General features: G+C 38.9%; 1 protein-coding gene across 1 annotated transcript in view; it reads right to left on the reverse strand.

The window, feature by feature from the left end:
- Nucleotides 1-1,869: 1,869 nt before the first annotated feature.
- The window catches only part of YTHDC1 (YTH domain containing 1), a gene marked incomplete at its 5' end in the record, with an annotated part of 16,973 nt that continues 671 nt past the window's right edge, over nt 1,870-18,171 (reverse strand). Inside the window, 14 exons of the mRNA XM_010018541.1 lie at nt 1,870-2,391; nt 3,256-3,390; nt 4,958-5,020; nt 5,125-5,164; nt 5,257-5,293; nt 6,669-6,751; nt 9,260-9,426; nt 11,325-11,409; nt 12,447-12,564; nt 12,663-12,771; nt 14,686-14,780; nt 15,944-16,033; nt 17,290-17,644; nt 17,774-18,102. Of these exons, the coding sequence (XP_010016843.1) occupies nt 2,167-2,391; nt 3,256-3,390; nt 4,958-5,020; nt 5,125-5,164; nt 5,257-5,293; nt 6,669-6,751; nt 9,260-9,426; nt 11,325-11,409; nt 12,447-12,564; nt 12,663-12,771; nt 14,686-14,780; nt 15,944-16,033; nt 17,290-17,644; nt 17,774-18,102 (1,931 nt within the window). The remainder of the gene's footprint in view (nt 2,392-3,255; nt 3,391-4,957; nt 5,021-5,124; nt 5,165-5,256; nt 5,294-6,668; nt 6,752-9,259; nt 9,427-11,324; nt 11,410-12,446; nt 12,565-12,662; nt 12,772-14,685; nt 14,781-15,943; nt 16,034-17,289; nt 17,645-17,773; nt 18,103-18,171) is intronic.

Consider the following 18,171-nt stretch of genomic DNA (forward strand, 5'->3'; position numbering starts at 1 on the left):
ACCAGATTGTTGAAAGTCCCATTCAACCTGGCCCTGAACACTGCCAGCGATGGGACATTTACCACCTCTTTAGGCAACCTGTGCCAGTGCCTCACCACTCTCACTTTCTATAAAATAGCCTGTATATAAAGCAGATAAAGATATCAAAGAATGAAGGTGGTCTATGACGCAAATGCTATAATCTGGCTTTGTTATCTGAGAAGACTCTGAAGAAAGGTTATGAAGTCCACTAAGGCAGTGCGACTTCTGCAAGTGCCCTGGGTTCAGTTGTAACAGCCATTTTTCTCCATCCTACCAGCTGGTGCAGTGTTGTGTTTCGGCTTTAGACTGAGAACAGTGCTGACAACACACCAATGTTTTAGTTGTTGCTAAGGAGTATTTTCCTTTACCCCAGTCAAGGACTTTTCAGTCTCTCATGCTCTGCCAGTGAGGAGGGACACAAGAAGCCGGGAGGAAGCAGAGACAGGACACCTGACCCGAACTGGCCAAAGGGTTATTCCATACCACAGCACTTCATGCCCAGTATATAAACTGGGGAGAGCTACCCCCAAGTCCCAGATCACTGCTCAGGTCGGGCTGGGTACTGGTCAGCAGGTGGAGAGCAATTTTACAGTGCATCATTTGTGTTTATTGTTGTTTTTTCCCCCCCTTCCCTTTTTAGTTTTATATCCTCTCCCCTTGTTACTTCCCTTATCATTATTAGTGGTAGTAGCAGTGGTTTTGTATTATAGTTACTAGACTGTTCTTATCTTAACCCACGGGGTTTACATTCTTCTGTTTCTCCTCCCCATCCTGCCCAGAGGAGGGGAGGGGAAAGGAGTGAGCAATCGGCTGCATGGTTCCGAGTTACTGGCTGGGCTTAAACCATGGCAACAAGTTTTGAGAAGTACGAAATAGGCGGAGGAATTGAACAACTTCCACTACAAGCTTTACTTCTCTTTTTCAGTTTTACCATTGGCATTTAGGTCGAAATATTTCCTAGTTAAGAGAAACAGCAAGCAAAGCAGTAATCGCTATAAAGAAGACATGGGGAGAGTCTGGATCTCGCAGGACTAACGTACTCCTGGGAGACAGGTATGATTACAGCCAAGGACAGCCTCTCAATGGCTTGAGGATCATCTGATTAAGTTGAACATGTATGGCCTTAATAACTCTGATTAGCTGCAGGAGCTGTTGACTACCTCACTGTGGAAACAGAAAAGCAAATTACCTTTGATTTCAGAAGTCCTTTTCCTAAATTCTGGCTTTGGATCAACTTCACTTATCACAAGAACCTGTGAAATATTTTTGAACACAAATTCTTTCCTAGAGCTGCCAGAATCTGTCAAAGCTGGCAAGGTTAGAAGACCAAGAAACTCGACCTGAAGTTCTAATCATTTCAATAGTTACCAATTTATTTTTATATAAAAAAAACTGTAGCAGTGTAGAATACAGCAATATCTTCTGGTTCCACACAGGCAGGTTGTGAACATTCCAAGCAATGTGTACATTTGGGAAGGAGACTAGACAAGAGAATTGACCAAAATGTTACTGAACACAGGAATATTTTTTAAAAAGGTTAAAAATTAGATATCAATAGTGTCTTCTTAATATTGCTTTCATTACTGAAGACTGAAAAAACACTTGACTTTACAGATAGGGTTAAAAAATGGGGGTGAAAAGGAGGGGGGGGAAAAAAAGAAAAACAAAAAAAGGCTGCTACAACACTGCCATACAGTCAGAAAAAATATCATACTTCAATATTTGCATACTTGATAGCAGCATTCTCCCACTGAACCATGTGAAAACACAGGAAGAAAATATCAAAGCAAATGAAAAAGAAAAAAAAAAAAAAGGCAGTTATTCATCAGTATTCAAAAACCTAGAATAAAGTCACTAAGTAGATGAACACTTATTGAGAATTAATCAGTATCTACATTCTCAGCTGTTTCCCATTCTGCTCCAATAGAAATGTGAAGTTGAACGTCAGCTTCGCATGTTTTATTTTTGGCCGATTTGAGTTTTTCCAGTTCACAGTTCACTGCATGCTTGGAATAGAGAGGGTCATTATAAATCCTTCTACACAACGAACTTTAAGTAGACAGCTGAAAATAAAAGGTACTACTTGTAAACACACAAAAAAATACAAGTTTTTTTTGTTTCAAGTGAGCACTGGTTCCAGATAGATTATCTTCGGTATCTACCTCTTTCACCTCTGTCTCTGTCCCGGTCACAAATCCTCTCTCTCTCCCTTTCCCGATCACGGCCTCTGTCGCGTTCTCTGTCTCTTCTGTTATCTCTAGGACGGTCCCGTTCCCGCTCTCGGTCCCTCTCCCGAGGCCTGCTTCTCCGTCCGCTGACAACTGCTTGCGTGCGGCGAAGAAAGTCATCTACTCTCATGTCATAGTCGTGCTGTGATGAAAGGACAGCTCTCTTTATTTTCTTTCCCAGGTTAAAATCCCCTCCTTGCCTTATCTATAAGATTGGCTGTAACTCTTGAGGGGGGAAAAATTACATCTAGCATTCAGGGGAAGTTCAGGTCGGATATAGGGAAGAAGTTCTTTACTGTGAGGGTGCTGAGGCACTTGAAACAGGCTGCCCGAAGAAGTGGTAAATGCTGGCAGTGTTCAAGGCCAGGTTGGAGAGAGCCTTGGGCTACAGAGTCTAGGGTGAGGTGTCCCTGCAAATGGCAGAGGGGTTGGAATTACAAGATCTTAAGGTCCTTTCCAACCCAAACCATTCAATGATCCATAAGCAACAAGTTTCTTCTTTCATCTTCAGGGCAGCACCACATGTGTGCTTCCACTGTGCAGATGCTGGGGTTCAAGCGACCCAAAAGCTAAGCAGCCTTCAAAGCCAGCTAACAGAAATTACTGAACAATCTGCCTGTATTTTTGTGTGTCTAAAAAAGTTATAAACCATGAACTTTTCTGCCAATAATTTGCTCTGCATGAGCACAAGCAATGTTGCAGGCAAGTCCTTATTCACACTGGGCTTCAGCAAAGAGCTAGACAGCTGGAAGCCATGTTAAGCACACATGTCAGTGCAAGAGTATGTTCTGAGTATTTTGCACTTACACGTCACCTGTGAGAGAGAAGCTTTTCAAAGATGCTGGAAGTCTCTAGTCAATCTTAACAACTGATCTTTCCAAGGAAAACTAAGACAGGTCTTAAAAATGCAGTTTATCAACTAATCTCAGGTTTGGCTACACCTGTACCCAAAATTCATGCTCTGGCCTGCAGACTCATGTCACCCTCTGTCTCTGTGGACACTTACTACTCGTTTGTCTCTGTATCTTGCTTCATGTGGTACAGGATGATGTCCTGAGTATGGAGGGTGAGCTTGAGGTGGAGGTGCATGGTGCTGATAGTAAGGGTGGTGAGGTGGTTGCTCCATACCTGGATACGGTGGCTACAAGAAAGTTACAGGAAGTTGGTTGAATACTTCAAAACAAAGAATGCACACCCAGCTGAGCCCTGGGAATTAAAAGCAGAAGCTACTTTCATTCAGATGGAAAATATGACACCTAAATATATCTGATCACAGCTTCCCAAATAAACAGCAAACTGTTTTATATTAAGTTGCGTGATTTACTACTTCTCTACCATTTCTTTTTTAGAAGCTTGGCCAAAACCCTTCCCAACCTCCAAACATGCTTTCCATGATACTGTACATAAAAACTTTGCTACTTAAATGTTGGTTATTGGTTTGTGGGTTTTTTTTAATCTATGCATATGGAATGTGAATTTTGTCCAAATCAGAAAGCTCTGACAGAAGTAAGTCTTTTCAGTGCCAGTCCTTATAACTATATTCCTATTTTAAATGAACGAACTTACTCTGCAAGACAAATTATATGATAAAATGTTAGCAGATTTTTTTTTTTCTTTTAAACAAGATGTCTTTTGGCTATTCTCTTCCATTTCTTCAATCAGTAAGGCCTTTCTTTCCCGTATTACTGAAGCATCTTTGCTTGCATTATTGTCACAAAGGAAGCAGGTGGAAGTGCTGGATTTTAGGATGACTATTTTAGGATAAAACATGCAGAATGGGGAAGAAGGAAGGGGGGGAAATAACAGAAAAAGAGCAAAAAAGGGTAGTTTCTCGAGGCTTAGCTGTGTTTGAAAAAACATTTTCCTCCCAGTCTGACAACTTTGTTCACTTCCTTCAGTTACAACAAAAGAGAGCTGTGTTTCAGCTGAGAAAAATGAGAAGCTGTAGTGGCATCTCTACATCTGGCACCGCCTTTTGCTCATTCACAGTACACACAAAAGCCAAAAGACTCATTATAGTTATTCAAAATCAGGACGCTCAGGGCCAGAATTTCTAAATATAATCTAAGTGACTAGTTATAATGACTACTCCTCTTGACATGATGGTGAAACCAAAGTTGTACGAATTAATGTATGAAGCTGTAGAGATATGCACTCATACACACGCTCATCTGACTGGGAAAAAAGTGCATTTCAGTGGAGGCTGCAATAAAGCAAAACTTATTTTGATTACAGTGTGCAGTACAATCTGCTACTTCCCTGCATGCTTCCCTGCCACAGCCAAAAGCAAGCTACCACACAGCACTAGAGTGTGCCAGCCCATTCCATGAGCCTCTGCAGCAAGTCCACCTCTTTGTTGTATTTGCTGTTTAAGAGAAAGCCAATTGCAATGAACATTTATCAGAATACAAAATTTCATCACACCCTCTTGTGTAGGCTACAGGAGGGTTCTGCTATTTCCTCATAATTTTTAGTTTCTTGCAGGTTCAAAACATGTCAGACTCCTGCTCCTGTACTGCTGGATTGCCAAGTATATTACAAAATACTCGACGTAAATAATTTTCCCTCTTAAAATTTTACATAGTTACAGGAAAGATACATTTTAGGAAAAAGGAAGAGTTGATCACACACTGAATATGCTGGGCTCCTCTAGAGGGGAACAAAAAAATCCATATTCAGAGAAAAACTGAATTCAACAAGACACAAACCATTCCTTGCCATGGAGGTGGTGGTCCCATGTTGTGGAATTCCCTCACGTAATCATTGTAGGACTAAAATGAGAGAAAGTAATATTAACATTTGTGATGAGCATTCTTTGGCAGTGCAGAAAGCTGAATATAAAAAGTTCCCCAAAAGTCTGCATGCGCCAACTTACCCCATTTAAAAATACATCTCGTCGAACTCCTGAAAATCGTCTGTTGGGAATAAAAATTTGTAGAACTAAATCCAATTTATCCATACAGACAAGTTACCAGGGCATAAAATGAACAACATGAACACACCTTACCTGTCTACTTCGGGATATCTTGGATCCTTTATATACCCTGTTCAAACATCAAGCAGTGTTAATTCAATTTACCATCTCAAGTTAACAGTCTTAAAAAATATTCTCATTAGAAACTGTCCTTTCGATCTGTGCCAGATATGAAGTTGTGTCTACCTGCCATTACCTTTGCTTTCACAATACCTCTCAAAATCTTAAAACTTCTTGTAAACAGTACAGAAAAATAGTATAATGTAGTAACACAAAAATTATACACCCATGGGAACTTGCCCACAGTACAAATAAACATGCAAAGGGTTGTCTGTGTAAATAAAACTTGAATTTTAGTCAAATGAACTGAGAATGCCCAAAAATTCAAAGGGTACTGTCCACTGGCAGTTAGCACATGGTTGTTACTAGTTATTAACTGTGTATTCAGTAGAACATGTTCATCTGGGCAACTCTTAAGGCCCATTTCCTAATAGGTTTTGTATACAATGTTACACAGAAAATACAAAACCTAAAAAAAGGTCTGGAAAAGCCCCACAGGGTGAAGAATTCTTACAGCTTCAGTAAATCTCAGGAAGTAAACTTTAAAGAGCTTGGTAATATGGTGCATGCTTATGGTAGTAAGATTATGCTTCCAAGCTTATTCGTTCTACGCTTGCTCTAAACAATGGTCTTGGAAAGCCAGGGAGCAACAACACTCTTCCTGCATCAAAGAACATGGCTTTTCAGTCAAGCTGGACAGGTTCTCACGAAATACTTAGAAATTTACTACTGAAATAGTGGAATATGAATGTATTTCTAACAGCAGTGAAGCACAATTTGGTAAAGTGAGAGTTTCATAACAATTCTTTTCCGAAAGAAAAAAATCTGCAATATTAACAGTGTTGTTGCTACAAACATTTCTGTCTCAAGAACAACAAAATTCCTTTCTCAAACTCTTCATTAGACCCTCTTGTAAAGTGCTGTGAAACTTCCCCCTCCCTTTCTTGTCAAGCTTGTAAATAAATTCCCTCTGAAAACATAACCGAATGCGTACCATTATCTTTAAAGAGAGGCTGCTTGTCAGGCAACCTCAGCTGACTTTCCCAGCTGGAAACTTCTGATAAGCATTTTAATTTGACAATTAGCACATTGACAAGTAGGTCAAACCATTTCTTGTGCCAGTATTAACAAAGCGCTTGAGGAGGTAATTCACAATGTACACCATTCTGAGGCTCTTAAAAGGGCTCAGCCTAGATTAACTCAGCGCTCTCTCTCAAACCAGTGAGACAGTGTCACTGACTTCTGTGAGAGGTGTGTTAACCCATCAGGTAGCACTTGGGACAAGTCCCATTTTTATATCCCAGCCATATCAGTATTTTACTTCTGACTAAAAGAGAAAACATTTGTGAACTGGTGCACACAAATCTTCATAGTAAGATATTAACCTGGTCTTTGGTGAAACTCAGGGGGATAGTCAATCCTTGGTTTCTTTCTGCTGTTATGAATATCATAATCTTCTGGTCGACGCCTACACAAATTAGATATCAAAGATTAAACAAGGTTGCTTGGAGCACTCGTATACAGCAGAATACCTCACAGGAATAGCTTGAGCTGCCCATGATCTCAATTTAAACATTCTGAACTCCATCTGCTTCAAAACATTCTACAGCTTAAATTTAACTTGAATAATTGGGAACAACAGTCCAACTAAACACCTTCCACTGTTACTTTCTGGCTACAGGAGCTTTGGTAGTTAAGGAAGGAACTCTACCTAACTGCACCTCTGCACGAAACAAAGGGTAACAAATTTCTCTAAAACAAACTCAACTTAGGCTTTAACATTGCACTTTCCACATTACATTTTGAAACAACCTACTGGATAACAAAAGAATTTACAGTACTACAGTGAAAATAGACGGCAAAACATATCATTACAGTCAGAAGGCATGGACATTGCTGTATTTGATAGCTATAAAGAATACTATAAAAAGTCTATTTCCATACCATATTTATAAATAAAATTGTGTATGCTTTACGGAATTGCTTCTTTCACTGTAGCTTTTCTAACTGGGTAGACCAATGACATTATTTCTAACAATTTGAGTTTTCTAAGCAATGTACCAGCAATGCAGGGGTGCCTTTTACAAAAAGTTTAAGAACACTTAAGCTTCCTAATAATTAAACTAATTGGGGCTCCTTTCTGTACAAACAGCTCTTTTACAGAAGAAATGTTTTCTTTAAGAACTTCACTCTCAGGAAGGAAGCTTAATTATAAACCAGTTACGTTCCAGTTGCTGTTATGTTTAATAAAGAAACTGGCTGCTAATTTTGCTCCATCATGGTACACAGACATTAATGGAAGACTCCAATGGTAACATAACAGTGTTTTTAAGCACAAAGCAGCTACAAATCCATTCCCTTCCCATCCCCAGCAATGTAATTCCTTGTGACAAAAATTAACACTTTAAGTCACTTAATTACTGTGCAACTTGCTCACTAACAAACTCATGTAGCTTTTATAGTGTCATTTCTCCTCCCCCTTCCCCACTTCAATCTTGAAAGCCCACCATACCCAGTTACTAAGCTTTTTTAAAATGAAAGCAGATTCGTTACTATGAGCAAAAAAGCCCAAAAACCAAAGCAGTTGCATCTAACAGCAAAATCAGATCAAGGAAAATAAAAGCTGGTGTAAAGAATAAACATACCGCTTTCTTGTAGTTTTGAGAGTGCATTTACGACCGGTATAAAATATGATAGAAACAGTTCATATAGTAGTCCAACTACTGACTTTAAGCTGTAAGCCACACACATAAATGGAGGCCCTGGCAGGCTTGAGAAGGTGTGGTGGTGTTATATGTATAGTTTGCAGTCCATTGCAAAACCTTCACTTGTATATACTTTATTGCACTGGAAACCTCTTAGCTTAACTTCAAAAGCCATCTTGGTGTTCAGTCCTTTAAAGCCAAAAATAGGGGGTGCTGCCAGGTTTCCTCCTACCTACTCGTTACAGTGTCCTTTTTTTAAGCTCAAGGAAATGGGGACTCTTGTTGGGCATCTGTACCTACCACAGCATGTTTCCACAAAGAGGAAACTTAACCAAAGGTTTCAGCCCAAACCATACATCAGTCTGTATGCAAAGTGGCTACACGGGGGAAAAGGTGTTTGGCAGAAGAGCTAATATCAGTTCTTTGCAAAGACTTCTCCAATTCTGTAACAAGTTATCCCCCCTTTTTTCTGGAAAATGATGTTAAGTTCATATAGCAGTGATCAATAACCATGTCGATCCTCTAAAAATACTTAAAGTCCACAGGTACTGCCAGCATCTGGAAAGGTTGTATATACAGACACAGCAACAGCCATTCTTTTTGGTTTGTTGCCGGGTCTCCAAGGGCCACTTGATCCCTTTTGGAAAGAACCTACTGTTTTCAGAAGCTCAGCAAGATGTGTGAATTCAGTGGTTACATGTTAGAGAATATTTGGCAATGGGGTTAACACATCACGGAGACACAATTTGAAACAGTCCCAATAACGCTCCTCTTGAATATCAAAATAACTTAAATATTTTATCCTCAAAATGAGGCGGCATCTTCTGCAAAATTCTAAGTGATCCTTATAAAAGTCCCATATTTGATAAGGCTTATCCAGAGACATACCTGAAAGAAAAGGCTTTTACAAGATATTAACACATTTTTGGCATATAAATATTTCCTTCTCTCCATCTAGCCTGCTCTTTATCCATCCAAGCCTACCTACAGCTAGCATTACATGTTGCATTATCTTAATAAATCATCTAGTCTAAACTAGACAGCATTTTAAGAGCTTTTTTCTGCAAAAGCAAAGATCCCCATTTTCCTCTTGAAAAATGACAGACCGGGGAACCATGTGAAATCCTCAATGAAGCCACAGACTTGTCCATGCAGCTTGATTTGAGGATTTTCTCTCTTCTTTATCGCAGGGAAAGCTTTGACGAATCATATTCCTCCATCACGTTATTCTGATACATGTGCCTATTATCAGTCCAAAGAACGTTTCTAACCTTCCCACGTCCCGAACGGGGTCTCGACGGGATGGGCGTCCTCTTGATCGGGGTTGTGAGTGCATTCTTCTCTTGTGCCTCATTTTATGAATGACTTGATACAAGTCAATACTTTCATCAGGAGGGAAGAGAAGACAAAGTTGGGTTCCACATTCCGGCTCAATTTCCTAGAATTAGTTAGAAGTTCAGTAGTAGTTTATGAACTGAACAAATAACTCTCCAAATATATTAACAACACGTATAAACCCTCCCAAAAAAAAAAAAAAAAAAAATAAAATAAATCAAGAAGCAAGAACAAAACAGTTTGAAGAGATTTCAGTATTACCAGATCGGGCAAATTTCACTTACATTACCTTTCACTCTTTAGGGACTACTTAGAATTTTCATAAAATAGTCCAACACTTGGGTCAACCGTATCTTTCCATAAGACATACAGGCCACATCACTCTTTTGCTACAAAATCAGAGTATTGTTTTTCATAACCAAAGAAAATAATCACCTATTACACAGAGAAAAGCAACACATGCAGGGAAGCAAAAAAATCCATCCCAGCTTCACATATAAAGGCGTGGCCTGATGAAGTTGACTACTACCAGTCAGAAGTGAGTTCTTCAGTGTATGAATGACAGGTCCATGAAAATACCAGCTCAATGCTTGCCATTAGTCAGAACAAGCAGATCTTGTGTTCAAGATTATTAGGAAAGTAACACTGAATGAGGAAGTCATCATACCACACTGAAAATCCATGTTCCATGGACTCCACACCTTGAATACTGCATCTCAAAAAGCTAACGGGAATAGCAGAAATGGAAAAGCTACAAAGCAGTGCAGCAAGGATAACTGAATGAGCACAATTCCATGCGATGACTGAGCAGGTCGGGTCTCTCCAGCCTAGCATAAAATAGGAGTATGCAGGGCATGGGGGACAAGAAGGACACAACAGGAGCGGCTGACACCACTAGTTGTTTGGAGGAGAGAGGAGTGACAGAGATCAACTTGACTCCCTCTTCCAGCACAAGAACTTGGGGCCATCAAATGAAACTAACAGGAGTCAGTTGCAAAACAATCCAAAAAAGCAGGCCTGTGGAACACCTTCCCAAAGGACGTCATAAATGCAGGAAGCTCAGTGTACATATCCTCATAAGAGAAATCCATTCAGTTACATAAAATGTAAACGGACAAACAACCACCACTTCAGAAAATAACCAGAGTTGAAAAGCAGGGAAAGCAAGCATCACACAATGCTGCTTGGCCAGTACCTAATAGCACAGCAATTTTATGAAAAATTATGAAACCCATATCAAGATTGCAACTTTATAGTGAAATGGACAAAACATTAGAAAAAAAAATATATTTCCTTAACCATTTAACAGAAATAAAGTTAACTAAAACCCCTTGTTTTAAGTTCACACTATATTATAAACAAGACCAAAAATACCATTTTACTTCTGCTACCCAACAAAGTGAACGTGTCTGTAGGCAAAGTAACACACAGAATCTACATCTTCCATACAGGATGGGGATTGTGCAACTACCATCCTGCTTCCTTGTAAGAAAGCAGAACCTGTCATTTTATTCAAGGCTGGGTTACTTGATGACAGCAGCAACATACCTGCATTCTGGTATGTCTGACAAGACAAAGAGCCACCCCACTTAAAATTTACCCAGCATATACTTTATAATGGTAGAGTCTATGCCCTAAGCAATTCCGTATATAAAAATAATGCAATGCAGAACACAACTGGAAACATCAGAACTTGTTCTTACAAACTGATGCTATATAGGTTTGCACACTATACAATGCAAGGCATATTACATTTCAAATCCAAAACATGACATGGTTTTGAAGCATCAAACACTATTAATCACAAATATGACAACAGAATTGGTACCCTATTGTTTTCTGTCTCCTTCCACAGCAACATTAGAAATAAGCTGAGTACCTTTGTCACAGTACTCTACTGCAAGCAGAAATCGATCTAGGAAGATTCCAAAACTTCTGTACATACAAAGCTGAAAGCAAGCACTAGAACATGGAAGTCAAAGAAAAAAAGAATTAACAGACCTGTCCATCACGTCCAATCTTTACTGGCTTATGTTCATTCCAAGGATTGGTCAGGTGAGCAGACTTAGTGAACGGCAATTCACGCCTAAATATGCAAGTGGCATCATTTATAGTGTTGCCTCCATTTTTCATTCAAAAAAATTAAAAACGAATACAGCAAGACATTACATACAAATAATCCTGTTGCCCTTTGCACTGTCAGGTCTCAGAACAAATGTATTAGTACATATGAAGTATCATTAACTGAAGATTTCACTTTGACTTATTCCGTTATTACCTAGTCCACACTATGACAGGCTATCTTACTGAAGAAATTTTTGTCTTTGTACAATCTCGCCATCTGAATACACTGAGAAGTCTCTATGTGAGGTTGTAGCTCATGGTACCCATGGAAATAAATCCCTGAGCATCTGACCTAACTATGAAGCCAGAATGGCTTTGTGCTGGAGGTGGGAGTCAGTAACTTCCAGAGGATCTTTCCAACCTAGGTTTTTCCTCTAATTTGAAGTCTCACTGTCCCTGTATTTAGTTTTTCTGGCAGCCCAAAGTGCTTGTACAACCGTGCAACTTATCTCAAAGGACCGATACAGCTCTTTTTCTAAAGAGAGTTTTAAAATCTTTTCTGTAAGACATACTAAGTCAGTGAACATACTGCTCAGCACCTATACATTATGCAAAAATATCTGTACTATTTTCATTATCTTAGAGCAGCAACATTTTCTTTGTTCAGTTAGATGCCAAGATATCAGATGAAGACAAATCTGTCCATACAGGACTTTTTTTCCCTTTTATCCACCACTGTCTATTCAAGAGCACAGTTTTTACTCCAAGACTACAGAATACAGTTTTCTGGTTTCAGTGCAAGCGATCAGTGAAGGAACACAATCAACTGTTAAAAATCTTTTTTTTTTATTGCCTACATTAAAAATAAATTTCTATTGTGTATGTCAGGTACCTGATAGCGTCCTAAGCTCAGTAACATGGAGGATTTGGGGAGATTGGAGGACAGATCTCTGGCTGAGTCGAGTTTTCGAAAGGATGCTGTCACCACTGGAGTCTTACACATAAAAGGTACTATGATGCCTTGTTACTAAACAGCAACATAAATCAACAATTATTTACCTGCAAATCCAGTCAATTTTAAAGACACCTCCCAACATTTTTGCATTCATTCCTGCAGGCAGCACCCAGTGTATAGGTGATCCTCCATGATGGGACTCTGAAGAGAGTCTTGCAAATCCTAAAGGATTTCACATGAATTGTAACAAAGACAACATAAAAGCTGCTGCACATAAAACTTAATTTCACTTACCTTTATAATAGCTCACTTTCCCTTACCTTGGAATTTGCCACTCTCTCTTACAGAAAATATCAAAATAACACTCCTTGCTGATCTAAATGCAGCATTAAGCTTCTTTTCATTCACTGGAAGTGTCGACCATACTCCCTAAAACAAAACAACCCCACGCCCCCCCCAAAATATAAGAGTTCATCTCAAGTGACTTAGCTACATATATAGAAGTATATAATGCAGATGAGGGAAACAAGACCAAACTAGTGCTCTGGAATAGGAGATAATGGAAAAAGAAAGGTAATGCTAAATTCAGTTTATTTCAGAAAATATTTTTAACCTGCCCCGTGATGAAACTTTTAAAAAACATTGGCTTTTCAACTTTTTTTTTGAACACTGCAGATGCATTTAGACCATCTAAAAGGTTTCATTTGTAATTATGATGGACAGATACATGAAAACCTTTAGTTCTAGTGTTTTTAATGCATGTTTTAAGCAGCTCTGGGAGGTCATCTATTATGTCATATGCACAAATGATGAAAAACCAGCAGCATATATACAGAAAGGTGGGCAGACAGAGTTCAGTAACCTTAGCATGACAGATTTGTGGAGGACAGCTTGCAGACTTCAAAACTCTTAGTATAAGGGCAGAAACATGAAAGACACCAGACCAACAGTTTTAATTTGGCAACACAACTCTAAACAGTTTGCTCAGCCTCCCACATAACTCCCACCTTTTCCCTTTCACCACCCATTGTGTAGCCATGCACAATAACCCAAATTTGTTTTAAGATACCAGCTGAGCTATAGAATACCAGTTTGATCCATTACTTCTCAGCAAGATCAGTTCCCCAGTATATTCTCTAGACAAACTCAGAGGAGCAGCTCATGCTGGTTTAGTATGTTTAAACTTCAGCCTCATAAAATGATCTAGGACCTACCAAAAAAGTGTTCCACCCCTTCCTTTTTTATGGAAGATATGTTCTCATGTCCTACTCTATGCCCAGGTTAGTGCTTGCCTGACTCTCAGAATTCATTAGGGTTACTGAAGAATTACTTGTTTTTTTCTTTCACAACAGTTTTCAATCAGATTTATATTGCTTTAAGCTACTTGTGAAGTCCTGCTGTGAATTAGAACAACTTATTACATTGTCACCACAAAAGCCAGTTTTGTGAAAGTGCAGTGGCAAAGCATTGATGTCTACGCACTTGAGACGCAAAGCAACCACTCCAAGAACTTTAGGAACAAGGATATTGTTGCAGTCCCAAGAGTGAATAAGACCCACGAAGGACATGCTCCTTGAACTAGCAAAAGCAAACACCAGTCAGAATGCTGTTAACTGCACAGATCAGGTCCAAAGCTGGGGCTGAGGGAGAAGTACGGGGGAGCCAAATGCGACTAGGAATTTTAGATTCATTTTATTTTTTAATGCTATTCTATTTTAGAAGAATCTTCATTAAGAGAAACACCTACGCTGTGTATATTGAGTAACTACAAATCAGCTATTTTCTTTTACAAGCTGTTCCAAGTAACACATGCAAACACAAAACCACCAGAGTGGCCTAGTGCCATTCCTCAGCAGCAGAGGTCCAGTACACTGGAATCCCTTCCATGGAAATCCCTCACACCAGCACTGCCAAGGCACATGTTCCTACAATAAGGCTTCAGATCACTGAATCAACTGAAAAAAAAAAAAAGTTACTTTTATAGGATTAGATGAAAGTCAAAACAGTGTTCTGAACCTCCTCACAGTATAGTGACATGAACACAGGTCTGATGAAAGGGAGAAAATACTATCACAGCACTCTCAGTGGAGGGTAGCTTAGGATGTTACCAAACAGATCTTGAGGCCCCTTTTTTACCTTACTCTTATCAAGATAAATGACTGATGGTCTAGAAATATTTCTGGATTACAGAGGAAGCAGAATAGCTACCCTCGAAGAATCAAGGGACAGTAGCTTTCATCCTTGCCTCTACCCAGATGGAAAAAAGAATACATCTATCTACATGCTTTCCTACAGTAACATGGGTGTTTGAAAATAGATCAGTCTGAAGCAAATTCAACATACCTTTGCTTTAGCAAGTGATACGTTTTCATGGTTATTACTCTTGATAAGAAAGAATCTTGCATCTTGGAGAATGTATTTAAGTTTACTTGTTTGGTCTGGAAAAACAAAGCGTTAAATAAGCTGAGCCGTAAATATCTAGAGTTGTCAAAAAATGTTGAGTCAGATAGCCGTTTGTTTCTTTTAAAATACACTGCATCCCACCCAGTTACTCCTGTGTATTATCACAGTCAACCACCCAACTTGAAGCCTAAGCTGTAGAGCATAAGATGCCAGGGGAAACCAAATCAAAACTAAAACTTAAATATTGAGGTAAAGAAAAAATAAAGTAAAATCAGCATGATTCAGTGATGCTCCGATATACAGGCCTTAATTTCCTTGCTTAAGAATGTTTGGTCAAATACTGGGTAATATTCGTATCAGCATGAGTTCCCTAACAGAGAATGCTGAAATCTTCCTCTTTTCAGATGCAAGCACTTTGGTTTTTGCTTTGCCATCTTTATAAGGAGCAAAGTGACTCAACTTTTTGCATATCGCTTCCAACATATGCAAAAGTAGCTCAAGATTCACTTGTTATGCTTGGAACAATTATGTGCTCAAACTGATTTATATCGGAACATTACTACTTACAGGTAATTTAATGAACAGAGACAATGGCTTGCATGTGGCATGCATTAAAAATTCAAATTTAAATGATACCTTTTTGGACAGCACGAACGGAAGATGATAATTTCTCATGCTTCTTTTCTGAACCTGTGTTTAGCCAAAGTACATTTGTTCAGATTGAGCCTTAATAGAGATAATATACAATTTCTACAGCCTTGTCACATACAATTTTCATTCATGACAAATTATGCTTTCTGGCGCGCACCCACACACACAAAAAATACTAGTCAATGTGCACGAGTGTTTTGTTTTAGGTTTGTTTTTTGATTTGGTTTTGGGTTGTTTGGTTTGGGTTTGTTTTTTTAAAATAGTATTTGAACAGTTTCCTACTCAGAAAACTAGTCACTGAATCATCATCTTCCAAGTTTAAAAAAAAAAAAAAAGTGAAAATTCCACTTAAGCAACAGAATAGCATTAAAGTAACAAGAAAGCCTACTTCCCCCCAAAGGTATCCACACACAACATGCCAGAAGTCAATACCAAATTATACAAAGCTACATAGCCCATATATCTCTATAGCCAGTTACATTTATTTTAGATTACACATTAAGATTTGATGCAAGTCAGGATGACAAGTAATAAAAGGAAAGAATACCTGCATACGATTCTGATGCAGAACTTCCACTTCTGTCAAAAACAATTGGAGAGATACCTCTAGCTCTCTTCCTCTCCTTCTTTTTCTCATCTAAAAAAACCCGTAACAAATAAAGGCAGTAATTTAAACATCAAGTGGCAGGCAAAATTGAGATTAAAAGTACTGAGACAGGAAAATAACATCCATAATAGTGCAGCTGGCATTTGACTTGCATGAGAAGTTGTGGTTGCTGCCCCAAAAGTATCACACACAGAAGAAGCTAATGCTGATTTCTTAAGTTTTTCATTCATTAAAGGAAAAGAAACTTCAAAAAAATCTACTAATTCTGTGCAAAGTTTAGAGGCAGAATTCACCTCCTAGTTGTTTTAGTAAGGCTAGTTTAGCTCTTCAGCCAAATTTGCAACATAGAGCACAAACTGCGTTGCGACAGTGATACGAGCTTATCTGCTCAGAGCTCAACAAAAAGGCAAGAGGTATGAAAACAAAACACTGTGGCGCACAGGCAATTATTTCCACTCCTAAAAGTGTTATGTTATACTACAGAGCTTTTTAGAACAGTTACTACAGCTTCACTTGTCCTTAGGTTACACCTTTCTGTTCTCTAATTCCAAATAGCAGAGCTGAGCTAAAAAAAGGCATTATGTTAAGCAGGATGACCACCTGTGGAGACTTCAGACAAGGAATATACACAAGAGGAATCTTAACAGGATTACAAGCTGTTTTCGTACAAAACCATCAACAAAAACCAAAACAAAACAAACAGCCAAACCCAACATTATATACACCATTAACACTTCACATGTGTAAGTTAACACCAGTTATAACTGCAAAGCACTTGTTTCTAGTTTCTGCTTAAAACACTTCTAAGTTTGCCCTAGCAGCTAATCATTTCAATTTAGGTTTAGATTTCCTATGCTGAAGGCAGCTACTATTTCAGATTAAACTATCCTTCCCTGGGGAGATGGTGCTTTTAGTACACCGGTCTACCTGGTCACTCATCTAGATGAATACAGAACAGTTCAACACCAACTTAAAATGAATCTTATGGGAGCCTAAGCCATTAGATACCTAAGAAAATACCAATTCTGACATTTCAAAGCACTGAACAGCCAGGCCAAAGCAGTCAATAACACTAGGAATCCTCAGCATGGCAATCCTGACACTCACAAGTTTTGGTGTAAGGAAATACCATTTTTTCCTCGTCTACAGTATTTCATAATTACTATCTTACTGACCTGTGCTACTGAAGACTTACTTTTGCCACAGTCAGGAAGTGGTTATTTTTAAAAGCAGCTAAATTTTCAATGGCAAGGTTATTTCAGATTCACATTCTCGATGTTACCTACCTGATGCATCTGAACCAGACCCAGATCTGACTGACCCATCTGTGAAAGAGGCGGATTCAGAATCGGAATCACTGGCTTCGCTTCGCGTGTCGTAGTCATTTCCTTCCTTCTGATCTCTCTCATCCTGTTCATACTCTTCTTCATCCTCCTCCCCATCTTCTTCCACCTCTTCATCCTCCTCCCCTTCATCATCTTCCTCTTCTTCCATTCCTTCCTCCTCATTCTCTGTATTGCCTTGTTCAGAGGAACCACTACTGCCAGTCTCATGATCTGAACAATATTCCTCAGAGTTCACCTCTTCTTTAGAAGAATGGCTGGATCTGCTTGGTCTTCTATCCACATCATGCCTGATTCTCTGATGTTTAAAGAAAAAGTGAATCAGCAGTCATATAACATTGTCAGGATGCACACACAGTGCTAAGAGAATGTGCCTTATAAGTCTCATAATTGCTTTATTTATAAAGGCAGCAAGAATATTTAATACCTCTGAACCATCTGGTGTAGAAGACTTTGCCCTTCTGTCAATATCCCTCTTCCTCAAGCAAGTTTTTTCTGGTTGTCCTTTATAAGGTTCCCTGGAACTGCTTGACATGCGTGTCTTTCGATCACCATCTGGACGCTTGTTTCTATCAGACCTCTGATACTCCTCATTCTTGTATTCTGATATTGGTTTTCCTTTTGTACTCACTATTCTCTTGTTATTACTAACTGATGAACTAGGAGGCTTTGGCATCATCTGCCTTGATGAATGCACAGAAGGCTTTTGTCTCTTGTTTTCAGCATTTTCCATCCTGTCAGTTTTTCTTTTTGATCCTTTAATAGAAAGATATAAGTTCAGCATTATTCAGTGTATCAAACAAAAAACTGTGCAGAGGCTCCTAC

The sequence above is a fragment of the Nestor notabilis genome, unplaced genomic scaffold, assembly GCF_000696875.1.
Source record: "Nestor notabilis isolate BGI_N333 unplaced genomic scaffold, ASM69687v1 scaffold6607, whole genome shotgun sequence".
NCBI lineage: Eukaryota > Metazoa > Chordata > Aves > Psittaciformes > Psittacidae > Nestor > Nestor notabilis.